Source organism: Mixophyes fleayi, chromosome 12, assembly GCF_038048845.1.
Source record: "Mixophyes fleayi isolate aMixFle1 chromosome 12, aMixFle1.hap1, whole genome shotgun sequence".
NCBI lineage: Eukaryota > Metazoa > Chordata > Amphibia > Anura > Limnodynastidae > Mixophyes > Mixophyes fleayi.
The window spans coordinates 165,001-180,538 of NC_134413.1; the positions used below are offsets into that span (position 1 = coordinate 165,001).

The window sequence follows — 15,538 nt, forward strand, 5'->3', positions numbered from 1 at the left end:
TACTGACACGTACAGAGGACGGTTACACGGGAGCTACATACTGACGTACAGAGGACAGTTACACGGGAGCTACATACTGACACGTACAGAGGACGGTTACACGGGAGCTACATACTGACACGTACAGAGGACGGTTACACGGGAGCTACATACTGACACGTACAGAGGACGGTTACACGGGAGCTACATACTGACACGTACAGAGGACGGTTACACGGGAGCTACATACTGACACGTACAGAGGACGGTTACACGGGAGCTACATACTGACACGTACAGAGGACGGTTACACGGGAGCTACATACTGACACGTACAGAGGACGGTTACACGGGAGCTACATACTGACACGTACAGAGGACGGTTACACGGGAGCTACATACTGACACGTACAGAGGACGGTTACACGGGAGCTACATACTGACACGTACAGAGGACGGTTACACGGGAGCTACATACTGACACGTACAGAGGACGGTTACACGGGAGCTACATACTGACACGTACAGAGGACGGTTACACGGGAGCTACATACTGACACGTACAGAGGACGGTTACACGGGAGCTACATACTGACACGTACAGAGGACGGTTACACGGGAGCTACATACTGACACGTACAGAGGACGGTTACACGGGAGCTACATACTGACACGTACAGAGGACGGTTACACGGGTGCTACATACTGACACGTACAGAGGACGGTTACATGGGAGCTACATACTGACACGTACAGAGGACGGTTACACGGGAGCTACATACTGACACGTGCAGAGGACGGTTACACGGGAGCTACATACTGACACGTGCAGAGGACGGTTACACGGGAGCTACATACTGACACGTACAGAGGACAGTTACACGGGAGCTACATACTGACACGTACAGAGGACGGTTACACGGGAGCTACATACTGACACGTGCAGAGGACGGTTACACGGGAGCTACATACTGACACGTACAGGGGACAGTTACACGGGAGCTACATACTGACACGTGCAGAGGACAGTTACACGGGAGCTACATACTGACACGTACAGGGGACAGTTACACGGGAGCTACATACTGACACGTGCAGAGGACGGTTACACGGGAGCTACATACTGACACGTACAGGGGACAGTTACACGGGAGCTACATACTGACACGTACAGAGGACGGTTACACGGGAGCTACATACTGACACGTACAGAGGACGGTTACACGGGAGCTACATACTGACACGTGCAGAGGACGGTTACACGGGAGCTACATACTGACACGTACAGAGGACGGTTACACGGGAGCTACATACTGACACGTACAGAGGACGGTTACACGGGAGCTACATACTGACACGTACAGAGGACGGTTACACGGGAGCTACATACTGACACGTACAGAGGACGGTTACACGGGAGCTACATACTGACACGTACAGAGGACGGTTACACGGGAGCTACATACTGACACGTACAGAGGACGGTTACACGGGAGCTACATACTGACACGTGCAGAGGACGGTTACACGGGAGCTACATACTGACACGTGCAGAGGACAGTTACACGGGAGCTACATACTATACTGACACGTACAGAGGACAGTTACACGGGAGCTACATACTGACACGTACAGAGGACGGTTACACGGGAGCTACATACTGACACGTACAGAGGACGGTTACACGGGAGCTACATACTGACACGTACAGAGGACGGTTACACGGGAGCTACATACTGACACGTACAGAGGACGGTTACACGGGAGCTCCATGTTATGTGCGTGTCATCATGTGGATGGAAACAGGTCGGTCATAGTCAGCTGAGACGTCATAGAGTTTCCTCTCACTTCCTGTCTCTGTTTCGCCTTCTCACCCCCTCACCACACTGGCGCTGGGGTTTTCCTGGGTGTTTTTGCCCTCTGCTTTTATATATCTGTGACCTTTCAGAGATGATTCTGTCATGTGACTTCCAGCTCAGGTCCCAGGATAGGAAAACCACACAAGGAAGGTGAGAGCGTGGTGGGAGGGGCCATAGATGTGAGCGAGCAGAGTGTAGAGAAAGCAGGACAGACGCCGGCAGACAGCGAGAGATCCAGGGAGGACAGTGGGACATGCAACCAGACTCTGACAGCAATGAGCCCGGGTACAGCAGCTCTCCTTCCAGCAATAAACAGGTAATTACTCCCCGTTACTAGGTGTATGGGCTCCAAATCTCTGAGTGCGCTCTGGTGTAACCTCTCTGGCTTGCAGGATTCCTCCGATGATATGAAGAGAGTTCAGAGGAGAGAGAAAAATCGTATTGCAGCGCAGAAGAGTCGCCAGCGGCAGACGGAGAAAGCCGACACGTTACACGTGGTGCGTAAGAGACCAGAATCACTTCTCCATTCCTGTGTTTCTGACAAAGTTTGTGTTAATTGTCTCTCTCACCCATCATCCCCCACACACATAATATATAATGACACAGGAACCCCCCCCTCACACTCCCCCCTCCTTTCCTGTTACTGCCAGATCTGTCCTCCCCTCGTCTACACTAATAACATTCCCAATCATTTACTGCGTACACTGTTCACCCTGCACTGTGCAACATACCCTGCACTGTGCAACATACCCCGCACTGTGCGCCGTTCCCCCGCGTACCCTGCGCTGTGCGCCGTTCCCCCCGCATACCCTGCGCTGTGCGCCGTTCCCCCTCATACCCTGCGCTGTGCGCCGTTCCCCCGCATACCCTGCACTGTGCGCCCTTCCCCCCGCATACCCTGCACTGTGCGCCGTTCCCCCGCGTACCCTGCACTGTGCGCCGTTCCCCCGCGTACCCTGCACTGTGCGCCGTTCCCCCGCGTACCCTGCACTGTGCGCCGTTCCCCCGCGTACCCTGCACTGTGCGCCGTTCCCCCGCGTACCCTGCACTGTGCGCCGTTCCCCCGCGTACCCTGCGCTGTGCGCCGTTCCCCCGCGTACCCTGCGCTGTGCGCCGTTCCCCCTCATACCCTGCGCTGTGCGCCGTTCCCACCGCATACCCTGCGCTGTGCGCCCTTCCGCCCGCGTACCCCGCGCTGTGCGCCGTTCCCCCGCGTACCCCGCGCTGTGCGCCGTTCCCCCGCGTACCCCGCACTGTGCGCCGTTCCCCCCGCGTACCCCGCACTGTGCGCCGTTCCCCCGCGTACCCCGCACTGTGCGCCGTTCCCCCGCGTACCCCGCACTGTGCGCCGTTCCCCCGCGTACCCCGCACTGTGCGCCGTTCCCCCCGCGTACCCCGCACTGTGCGCCGTTCCCCCGCGTACCCCGCACTGTGCGCCGTTCCCCCGCGTACCCCGCACTGTGCGCCGTTCCCCCCGCGTACCCCGCGCTGTGCGCCGTTCCCCCGCGTACCCCGCGCTGTGCGCCGTTCCCCCGCGTACCCCGCGCTGTGCGCCGTTCCCCCGCGTACCCCGCGCTGTGCGCCGTTCCCCCGCGTACCCCGCACTGTGCGCCGTTCCCCCGCGTACCCCGCACTGTGCGCCGTTCCCTGTATAGGAGTAATTTTATCTACAGAAACTTTTTATCGTTTTGATTAAGTATAAGATATGAAATAGACAGATGTGTATGTGCTCTTATACAAGACATACATGAGGTTCAATGTGCAGTATTATAGGACACGTGAAGGTCATAATGAATGACGGGGTCGGGGCGCAGTATTATAGGATAAATGAAGGTTATAATGAATGACGGGGTCAGACATAGTATTATAGGACAAGTGAAGTTTATAATGAATGACGGGGTCAGACATAGTATTATAGGACAAGTGAAGGTTATAATGAATGACGGGGTCAGACGCAGTATTATAGGACAAGTGAAGGTTATAATGAATGACGGGGTCAGACGTAGTATTATAGGACAAGTGAAGGTTATAATGAATGACGGGGTCGGGGCGCAGTATTATAGGACATGGGAAGGTTATAATGAATGACGGGGTCGGGGCGCAGTATTATAGGACAAGTAAAGGTCATAATGAATGACGGGGTCGGGGCGCAGTATTATAGGATAAATGACGGTTATAATGAATGACGGGGTCGGGGCGCAGTATTATAGGACAAGTAAAGGTTATAATGAATGACGGGGTCGGGGCGCAGTATTATAGGACAAGTAAAGGTTATAATGAATGACGGGGTCGGGGCGCAGTATTATAGGACATGGGAAGGTTATAATGAATGACGGGGTCGGGGCGCAGTATTATAGGATAAATGAAGGTTATAATGAATGACGGGGTCGGGGCGCAGTATTATAGGACAAGTGAAGGTTATAATGAATGACGGGGTCGGGGCGCAGTATTATAGGACAAGTGAAGGTTATAATGAATGACGGGGTCGGGGCGCAGTATTATAGGACAAGTGAAGGTTATAATGAATGACGGGGTCGGGGCGCAGTATTATAGGACATGGGAAGGTTATAATGAATGACTGGGTCAGACATAGTATTATAGGACAAGTGAAGGTTATAATGAATGACGGGGTCAGACGCAGTATTATAGGACAAGTGAAGGTTATAATGAATGACGGGGTCAGACGCAGTATTATAGGACAAGTGAAGGTTATAATGAATGACGGGGTCAGACGCAGTATTATAGGACAAGTGAAGGTTATAATGAATGACGGGGTCGGGGCGCAGTATTATAGGACAAGTGAAGGTTATAATGAATGACGGGGTCGGGGCGCAGTATTATAGGACATGGGAAGGTTATAATGAATGACGGGGTCAGACATAGTATTATAGGACAAGTGAAGGTTATAATGAATGACGGGGTCAGACGCAGTATTATAGGACAAGTGAAGGTTATAATGAATGACGGGGTCAGACGCAGTATTATAGGACAAGTGAAGGTTATAATGAATGACGGGGTCGGGGCGCAGTATTATAGGACAAGTGAAGGTTATAATGAATGACGGGGTCGGGGCGCAGTATTATAGGACAAGTGAAGGTTATAATGAATGACGGGGTCGGGGCGCAGTATTATAGGACAAGTGAAGGTTATAATGAATGACGGGGTCGGGGCGCAGTATTATAGGACAAGTGAAGGTTATAATGAATGACGGGGTCAGACGTAGTATTATAGGACAAGTGAAGGTTATAATGAATGACTGGGTCAGACGTAGTATTATAGGACAAGTGAAGGTTATAATGAATGACTGGGTCAGACGTAGTATTATAGGACAAGTGAAGGTTATAATGAATGATGGGGTCAGACGTAGTATTATAGGATAAGTGAAGGTTATAATGAATGATGGGGTCAGACGTAGTATTATAGGATAAGTGAAGGTTATAATTAATTTGGGGTGCTCCTAAAGTGGGCACAGACTTGGTTGAAGTTAATTTACTGACTTGTTTGTTATATATAGGAGAGTAATTCTGCATATATTTGTGCAAATTGTTTCTTAAAGGCATAATGTGTCTGTGTAGGGTGCGGAATGGGCTGCCTGTTCTCACTGCCATATCTCTTCTTCCTCCAGGAGAGTGAGAATCTGGAGCGACTGAACTCCGCTCTGCGCAGGGAGATCCGCGGTCTGCGTGAGGAGCTCAAGTATCTTACGTGTGTCCTGAGCAGTCACCAGTCCGTGTGCACCATCGGGACACAGAAACAGCTGGCGGTCCAGCCACGCTACCAGCACTGACACGCATGTGTCACCGGGATGAACATAGACTGTTATTTAAGGAGTACAGAGCACATGAAGGACAATATCACAATGTGTTTTTCCTGATGTAGTTGTTGAATCCAGATTTCTAGAAAGTGCTCACATGAGATTCCCCATTTCCGTTTCACAATTACAAGAACCTTATACAAAACATCGTGAGTCGGGTGCTGATTTCACAGACACATCAATTTCCTATCTATAGAAGAGAAGATTCTATGCGTACACGTGCGCGTGTCCCTGTACTCCTACCTCCACCTGGGTACACGTGCGCGTGTCCCTGTACTCCTACCTCCACCTGGGTACACGTGCGCGTGTCCCTGTCCTCCTACCTCCACCTGGGTACACGTGAGCGTGTCCCTGTACTCCTACCTCCACCTGGGTACACGTGCGCGTGTCCCTGTACTCCTACCTCCACCTGGGTACACGTGAGCGTGTCCCTGTACTCCTACCTCCACCTGGGTACACGTGCGCGTGTCCCTGTCCTCCTACCTCCACCTGGGTACACGTGAGCGTGTCCCTGTACTCCTACCTCCACCTGGGTACACGTGAGCGTGTCCCTGTACTCCTACCTCCACCTGGGTACACGTGCGCGTGTCCCTGTCCTCCTACCTGCACATGGGTACACGTGCGCGTGTCCCTGTACTCCTACCTGCACATGGGTACACGTGCGCGTGTCCCTGTCCTCCTACCTCCACCTGGGTACACGTGCGCGTGTCCCTGTCCTCCTACCTCCACCTGGGTACACGTGCGCGTGTCCCTGTACTCCTACCTCCACCGGGGTACACGTGCGCGTGTCCCTGTACTCCTACCTCCACCTGGGTACACGTGCGCGTGTCCCTGTACTCCTACCTCCACCTGGGTACACGTGAGCGTGTCCCTGTACTCCTACCTCCACCTGGGTACACGTGAGCGTGTCCCTGTACTCCTACCTGCACCTGGGTACACGTGAGCGTGTCCCTGTACTCCTACCTGCACCTGGGTACACGTGCGTGTGTCCCTGTACTCCTACCTGCACCTGGGTACACGTGCGCGTGTCCCTGTCCTCCTACCTCCACCTGGGTACACGTGAGCGTGTCCCTGTACTCCTACCTGCACCTGGGTACACGTGCGCGTGTCCCTGTACTCCTACCTGCACCTGGGTACACGTGAGCGTGTCCCTGTCCTCCTACCTCCACCTGGGTACACGTGCGCGTGTCCCTGTACTCCTACCTGCACCTGGGTACACGTGCGCGTGTCCCTGTCCTCCTACCTCCACCTGGGTACACGTGAGCGTGTCCCTGTCCTCCTACCTCCACCTGGGTACACGTGCGCGTGTCCCTGTCCTCCTACCTCCACCTGGGTACACGTGAGCGTGTCCCTGTACTCCTACCTCCACCTGGGTACACGTGCGCGTGTCCCTGTCCTCCTACCTCCACCTGGGTACACGTGAGCGTGTCCCTGTACTCCTACCTGCACCTGGGTACACGTGCGCGTGTCCCTGTCCTCCTACCTCCACCTGGGTACACGTGAGCGTGTCCCTGTCCTCCTACCTCCACCTGGGTACACGTGCGCGTGTCCCTGTCCTCCTACCTCCACCTGGGTACACGTGAGCGTGTCCCTGTACTCCTACCTCCACCTGGGTACACGTGCGCGTGTCCCTGTACTCCTACCTCCACCTGGGTACACGTGCGCGTGTCCCTGTACTCCTACCTCCACCTGGGTACACGTGCGCGTGTCCCTGTACTCCTACCTGCACCTGGGTACACGTGCGCGTGTCCCTGTACTCCTACCTCCTCCTGGGTACATGTGCACGTGTCCCTGTACTCCTACCTCCACCTGGGTACACGTGCGCGTGTCCCTGTACTCCTACCTCCTCCTGGGTACACGTGAGCGTGTCCCTGTACTCCTACCTCCACCTGGGTACACGTGCGCGTGTCCCTGTCCTCCTACCTCCACCTGGGTACACGTGAGCGTGTCCCTGTACTCCTACCTCCACCTGGGTACACGTGCGCGTGTTCCTGTACTCCTACCTCCACCTGGGTACACGTGCGCGTGTCCCTGTACTCCTACCTCCACCTGGGTACACGTGAGCGTGTCCCTGTACTCCTACCTCCACCTGGGTACACGTGAGCGTGTCCCTGTACTCCTACCTCCACCTGGGTACACGTGAGCGTGTCCCTGTACTCCTACCTGCACCTGGGTACACGTGAGCGTGTCCCTGTCCTCCTACCTCCACCTGGGTACACGTGAGCGTGTCCCTGTACTCCTACCTGCACCTGGGTACACGTGAGCGTGTCCCTGTACTCCTACCTGCACCTGGGTACACGTGCGTGTGTCCCTGTACTCCTACCTGCACCTGGGTACACGTGAGCGTGTCCCTGTACTCCTACCTCCACCTGGGTACACGTGAGCGTGTCCCTGTACTCCTACCTGCACCTGGGTACACGTGCGCGTGTCCCTGTACTCCTACCTTCACCTGGGTACACGTGCGCGTGTCCCTGTACTCCTACCTGCACCTGGGTACACGTGCGCGTGTCCCTGTACTCCTACCTCCTCCTGGGTACATGTGCACGTGTCCCTGTACTCCTACCTCCACCTGGGTACACGTGCGCGTGTCCCTGTACTCCTACCTCCTCCTGGGTACACGTGAGCGTGTCCCTGTACTCCTACCTCCACCTGGGTACACGTGCGCGTGTCCCTGTCCTCCTACCTCCACCTGGGTACACGTGAGCGTGTCCCTGTACTCCTACCTGCACCTGGGTACACGTGCGCGTGTCCCTGTACTCCTACCTCCACCTGGGTACACGTGCGCGTGTCCCTGTACTCCTACCTGCACCTGGGTACACGTGCGCGTGTCCCTGTCCTCCTACCTCCACCTGGGTACACGTGAGCGTGTCCCTGTCCTCCTACCTCCACCTGGGTACACGTGCGCGTGTCCCTGTCCTCCTACCTCCACCTGGGTACACGTGAGCGTGTCCCTGTACTCCTACCTCCACCTGGGTACACGTGCGCGTGTCCTTGTACTCCTACCTCCACCTGGGTACACGTGCGCGTGTCCCTGTACTCCTACCTCCACCTGGGTACACGTGCGCGTGTCCCTGTACTCCTACCTGCACCTGGGTACACGTGCGCGTGTCCCTGTACTCCTACCTCCTCCTGGGTACATGTGCACGTGTCCCTGTACTCCTACCTCCACCTGGGTACACGTGCGCGTGTCCCTGTACTCCTACCTCCTCCTGGGTACACGTGAGCGTGTCCCTGTACTCCTACCTCCACCTGGGTACACGTGCGCGTGTCCCTGTCCTCCTACCTCCACCTGGGTACACGTGAGCGTGTCCCTGTACTCCTACCTCCACCTGGGTACACGTGCGCGTGTTCCTGTACTCCTACCTCCACCTGGGTACACGTGCGCGTGTCCCTGTACTCCTACCTCCACCTGGGTACACGTGAGCGTGTCCCTGTACTCCTACCTCCACCTGGGTACACGTGAGCGTGTCCCTGTACTCCTACCTGCACCTGGGTACACGTGAGCGTGTCCCTGTCCTCCTACCTCCACCTGGGTACACGTGAGCGTGTCCCTGTACTCCTACCTGCACCTGGGTACACGTGAGCGTGTCCCTGTACTCCTACCTGCACCTGGGTACACGTGCGTGTGTCCCTGTACTCCTACCTGCACCTGGGTACACGTGAGCGTGTCCCTGTACTCCTACCTCCACCTGGGTACACGTGAGCATGTCCCTGTACTCCTACCTGCACCTGGGTACACGTGCGCGTGTCCCTGTACTCCTACCTCCACCTGGGTACACGTGCGCGTGTCCCTGTACTCCTACCTCCACCTGGGTACACGTGAGCGTGTCCCTGTACTCCTACCTCCACCTGGGTACACGTGAGCGTGTCCCTGTACTCCTACCTCCACCTGGGTACACGTGAGCGTGTCCCTGTACTCCTACCTGCACCTGGGTACACGTGCGCGTGTCCCTGTCCTACCTCCACCTGGGTACACGTGAGCGTGTCCCTGTACTCCTACCTCCACCGGGGTACACGTGCGCGTGTCCCTGTCCTACCTCCACCGGGGTACACGTGAGCGTGTCCCTGTACTCCTACCTCCACCTGGGTACACGTGCGCGTGTCCCTGTACTCCTACCTCCACCTGGGTACACGTGCGCGTGTCCCTGTACTCCTACCTCCACCAGGGTACACGTGCGCGTGTCCCTGTACTCCTACCTCCACCTGGGTACACGTGCGCGTGTCCCTGTCCTACCTCCACCGGGGTACACGTGAGCGTGTCCCTGTACTCCTACCTGCACCTGGGTACACGTGCGCTTGTCCCTGTACTCCTACCTGCACCTGGGTACACGTGCGCTTGTCCCTGTACTCCTACCTCCACCAGGGTACACGTGCGCGTGTTCCTGTACTCCTACCTCCACCTGGGTACACGTGCGCGTGTCCCTGTCCTACCTCCACCGGGGTACACGTGAGCATGTCCCTGTACTCCTACCTGCACCTGGGTACACGTGAGCGTGTCCCTGTACTCCTACCTGCACCTGGGTACACGTGCGCGTGTCCCTGTACTCCTACCTCCACCTGGGTACACGTGAGCGTGTCCCTGTACTCCTACCTCCACCTGGGTACACGTGAGCGTGTCCCTGTACTCCTACCTGCACCTGGGTACACGTGAGCGTGTCCCTGTCCTCCTACCTGCACCTGGGTACACGTGAGCGTGTCCCTGTACTCCTACCTGCACCTGGGTACACGTGCGCGTGTCCCTGTACTCCTACCTGCACCTGGGTACACGTGCGCGTGTCCCTGTCCTACCTCCACCTGGGTACACGTGAGCGTGTCCCTGTCCTCCTACCTCCACCTGGGTACACGTGAGCGTGTCCCTGTACTCCTACCTCCACCTGGGTACACATGCGCGTGTCCCTGTACTCCTACCTCCACCTGGGTACACGTGCGTGTGTCCCTGTACTCCTACCTCCACCTGGGTACACGTGCGCGTGTCCCTGTCCTACCTCCACCTGGGTACACGTGAGCGTGTCCCTGTCCTCCTACCTCCACCTGGGTACACGTGAGCGTGTCCCTGTACTCCTACCTCCACCTGGGTACACATGCGCGTGTCCCTGTACTCCTACCTGCACCTGGGTACACGTGAGCGTGTCCCTGTCCTACCTCCACCTGGGTACACGTGCGCGTGTCCCTGTACTCCTACCTCCACCTGGGTACACGTGAGCGTGTCCCTGTACTCCTACCTCCACCTGGGTACACGTGAGCGTGTCCCTGTACTCCTACCTCCACCTGGGTACACGTGAGCGTGTCCCTGTACTCCTACCTCCACCTGGGTACACATGCGCGTGTCCCTGTACTCCTACCTGCACCTGGGTACACATGCGCGTGTCCCTGTACTCCTACCTCCACCTGGGTACACATGCGCGTGTCCCTGTACTCCTACCTGCACCTGGGTACACGTGAGCGTGTCCCTGTCCTACCTCCACCTGGGTACACGTGAGCGTGTCCCTGTACTCCTACCTCCACCTGGGTACACGTGAGCGTGTCCCTGTACTCCTACCTCCACCTGGGTACACGTGAGCGTGTCCCTGTACTCCTACCTCCACCTGGGTACACGTGAGCGTGTCCCTGTACTCCTACCTCCACCTGGGTACACGTGAGCGTGTCCCTGTACTCCTACCTGCACCTGGGTACACGTGAGCGTGTCCCTGTACTCCTACCTCCACCTGGGTACACGTGAGCGTGTCCCTGTACTCCTACCTCCACCTGGGTACACGTGAGCGTGTCCCTGTACTCCTACCTCCACCTGGGTACACATGCGCATGTTCCTGTACTCCTACCTCCACCTGGGTACACGTGAGCGTGTCCCTGTACTCCTACCTGCACCTGGGTACACGTGCGCGTGTCCCTGTACTACCTCCACCTGGGTACACATGCGCATGTTCCTGTACTCCTACCTCCACCTGGGTACACGTGAGCGTGTCCCTGTACTCCTACCTCCACCTGGGTACACATGCGCATGTTCCTGTACTCCTACCTCCACCTGGGTACACGTGAGCGTGTCCCTGTACTCCTACCTCCACCTGGGTACACATGCGCATGTTCCTGTACTCCTACCTCCACCTGGGTACACGTGAGCGTGTCCCTGTACTCCTACCTCCACCTGGGTACACATGCGCGTGTTCCTGTACTCCTACCTCCACCTGGGTACACGTGAGCGTGTCCCTGTACTCCTACCTCCACCTGGGTACACGTGAGCGTGTCCCTGTACTCCTACCTGCACCTGGGTACACATGCGCGTGTCCCTGTACTCCTACCTGCACCTGGGTACACGTGAGCGTGTCCCTGTCCTACCTCCACCTGGGTACACATGCGCGTGTTCCTGTACTCCTACCTCCACCTGGGTACACGTGAGCGTGTCCCTGTCCTCCTACCTCCACCTGGGTACGCGTGAGCGTGTCCCTGTACTCCTACCTCCACCTGGGTACACGTGCGCGTGTCCCTGTACTCCTACCTCCACCTGGGTACACATGCGCGTGTTCCTGTACTCTAAGTACACTGTAGTCTAAGTGTGATGACCGCAATCCTGCGCTTAAACAAAGAAAACATTATAACATGATGTAGTATGTCTCATCCCAGTGAGATATTTATTAAGAAATACATTCACATGTAACCTGATCAGATGTGTTAATCAAATTGTGAAGAAACTCCATGTAATCTTGTTATCTGAAGCGTCCGAACTAGAAGAGAACTGGTACATGGTGTAATATGTCAGCGTGAGACATTGTTACTAATTCAAAGTTACACTCACATGTATCACTCTGGTTACTGGTCATCCACCTGCAGCCGCTGTCTATCTATGATGGGGTTATCTATCTATCTATCTATCTATCTATCTATCTATCTATCTATGATGGGGTTATCTATCTATCTATCTATCTATCCCATATCTATCTATGATGGGGTTATCTATCTATCTATCTATCCCATATCTATCTATCTATCTATCTATCTATCTATCCCATATCTATCTATCTATGATGGGGTTATCTATCTATCTATCCCATATCTATCTATCTATCTATGATGGGGTTATCTATCTATCTATCTATCTATCTATCTATCTATCTATCTATCTATCCCATATCTATCTATGATGGGGTTATCTATCTATCTATCTATCTATCTATCTATCCCATATCTATCTATCTATCCCATATCTATCTATCTATCCATCCAATATCTATGATGGGGCTATCTATCTATCTATCTATCTATCTATCTATCTATCCCATATCTATCTATCTATCTATCAGGTGGAGGGAGGAGTACAGGGATACGCTCACGTGTACCCCTAAGGAGGTAGGAGTACAGGGATACGCTCACGTGTACCCCTAAGGAGGTAGGAGTACAGGGACACGCTCACGTGTACCCCTAAGGAGGTAGGAGTACAGGGACATGCTCACGTGTACCCCGGTGGAGGTAGGAGTACAGGGACACGCTCACGTGTACCCCTAAGGAGGTAGGAGTACAGGGACACGCTCACGTGTACCCCTAAGGAGGTAGGAGTACAGGGACACGCTCACGTGTACCCCGGTGGAGGTAGGAGTACAGGGACACGCTCACGTGTACCCCTAAGGAGGTAGGAGTACAGGGACACGCTCACGTGTACCCCTAAGGAGGTAGGAGTACAGGGACACGCTCACGTGTACCCCGGTGGAGGTAGGAGTACAGGGACACGCTCACGTGTACCCCGGTGGAGGTAGGAGTACAGGGACACGCTCACGTGTACCCCTAAGGAGGTAGGAGTACAGGGACACGCTCACGTGTACCCCTAAGGAGGTAGGAGTACAGGGACACGCTCACGTGTACCCCTAAGGAGGTAGGAGTACAGGGACACGCTCACGTGTACCCCTAAGGAGGTAGAAGTACAGGGACACGCTCACGTGCTGGAAGGAAGTGACGTCCCGGTCGTCATGGCGACGGCCGGGATGCTGGAACAGACAGGATGGGAGCCGCGGCGGCTGTGAGTACCGCTGCGGCTCGTGACACTGTAGCGGCCCATGTACCGCCATCTGCTGCGCCCAGATTGGGATCTCTTCACTTTACCAAATTTGACACTGTTGGAGATATTGATGGACATTTGCAGGTGTTTGAAATGTCTTGTAGCCTCCATGACTTGCCCAAACAGGAGTGGGTAAAGTATCTGGTTCCCACGCTACAAGGTCGTGCAGTGGAAGCTTATTGCGGAGTGGCCCCAAAGGACTGTGCGGACTACGAAGTGGTAAAACGGGCCCTCCTTAAGCACTATGTTATTACCCCAGGGACCTACCGGAAGAAGTTTCGGGACTTGGCTAAAAGCACCCACATCAGCCATGAGGAATTCGCCAACCAGTTGTTGCAGTTGGTGTCAGATCCATTAATCCATCTTATTGCCAAGTCCTGGGAAGAATTAGTGCACTTAATTTGCAGAGAGCAATTTCACCGCCGGTGCGCGCCCGAGGTGAAGACGTGGGTATTGGACCGTAGCCCAGCAACCCTGGAAAATGCGGCCCAGCTGGCGGATCAGTATGTGGCAGTGAGGCCACACTGGCAGAAGCGCCAGGTTAACAGCCAACCCCAAAGGACTGTACAATCAGGGGGACACCCCTCTACTACTCACCCCCAAAAGCAAGTATCTAACCCTTCGAGTACCATTCGCCAGCCACCGCCCCATCCTGTCCCTGGGAGTTATCAGACCACCGGAGCCCAGGCTGGAGGAGAAGTGCTACAGCAGCGGGAGAATCAGTCATTTAAGGATGGACTGTCCCACAGCCCCAGCACCCCAGACTCGTGCCCCTAATCCGAGTCCTGGGGCCCGGCTGACTTGCTTAACTGGCGAAGGTGCGTCATTAGAGGCTGTTTCCACCCCTGCCAGCCCAACAGAGTGTGGTGTGTCTGAAGGTGACTCAGCGGGGAGAGTCACCTGTGTGTCCAAAAGACCCCCCAAAAACATGTGGAGAAACCTGCAGCCGCTCCAAGTGGGACCCCTGCAGGGAGAAAGACTGAGAGACTCGGGGGCCTCAATTACTGTTGTGAGTCCCCATCTTATTGATCCTGCTGCAGTATTACAGGATCGCACTGCCAGTTACTGTGCAAGATGGACTGGAGAAGGAAGTGTCTGTCGCAAGGGTGTTTCTGGACTGGGGAGATGGCCAGGAGTTGCGAGATGTTGCCGTTATGGAAGTCCTCCCAACTGATGTGATTTTGGGCAACAATGTCGGGGATGGAATTGTGACCGCATTTCTGAACTCTCTTACCCGGAGCCAAGCTGCTAAGCTACAGTCTTCAGGATCAACACCTACACAACCCAGCCCAGAGGAAAAGACCACATCTGCTAGACAACAGTCATCACCAGCAACCACAGCTTCAGCCAGCCCAGAGAAAAAGACCACATCTGCTATTTGTTCAGAAAACAGCCAGCCCTTTGCTTCTGGAAAGACTACGTCCCCTAGCAACGCAGAGGATGTTGTATATTGCAAACCTGATCTTGTGGGGGTGCCCGGTGATGCTCCTGTCCCTAGCAGTATGCCAGCTCCAGCGGTGAGTACAGCTGACCACAGTGGCCCCCCTTTGACTGACCCCACTTTGACTGGCCCTAGTCACCCCAGCATAGACCCCCCCCCTGCAGCGTATTCTGCCTTAGACAATAGTGAGGGCCGCAGGGAAGAGTTCAGGGCAGTGCAGCTTTCTGATCCCTCACTGGAAGGCATGAGGTACCTGGCTGGTGACAGCCTTCCAGCGAGGGAGGTGGGGAGTGTGATCTGGCGTAAAGAGTTGTTGTACCGTGTAGCTAGGAAGGTAGATGGGGATAGACCAGTCCGGGAACAAGTTCAACTGGTGGTACAACGGGGCTTTCGCACGCAAC

The 15,538-nt window shown here is 55.4% G+C and overlaps 1 protein-coding gene across 1 annotated transcript; it reads left to right on the plus strand.

Moving 5' to 3' along the window:
• Positions 1-1,489: 1,489 nt before the first annotated feature.
• On the plus strand, positions 1,490-5,823 carry BATF (basic leucine zipper ATF-like transcription factor). The gene is made up of 3 exons (XM_075193371.1): positions 1,490-2,154; positions 2,231-2,335; positions 5,464-5,823. Exons 1-3 carry the CDS (start codon positions 2,092-2,094, stop codon positions 5,623-5,625), a joined length of 330 nt encoding a protein of 109 aa, XP_075049472.1. The 5' UTR covers positions 1,490-2,091; the 3' UTR covers positions 5,626-5,823.
• Positions 5,824-15,538: the final 9,715 nt, after the last annotated feature.

What these genes read in the sequence shown, in the direction of transcription:
- BATF (XM_075193371.1), top strand. Translation starts at nt 2,092, where the DNA reads ATGCAACCAGACTCTGACAGCAATGAGCCCGGGTACAGCAGCTCTCCT. An exon ending in CTCCTTCCAGCAATAAACAG is followed by an intron (nt 2,155 to 2,230) that starts GTAATTACTCCC and finishes TCTGGCTTGCAG; the next exon opens with GATTCCTCCGATGATATGAA. An exon ending in AAGCCGACACGTTACACGTG is followed by an intron (nt 2,336 to 5,463) that starts GTGCGTAAGAGA and finishes TTCTTCCTCCAG; the next exon opens with GAGAGTGAGAATCTGGAGCG.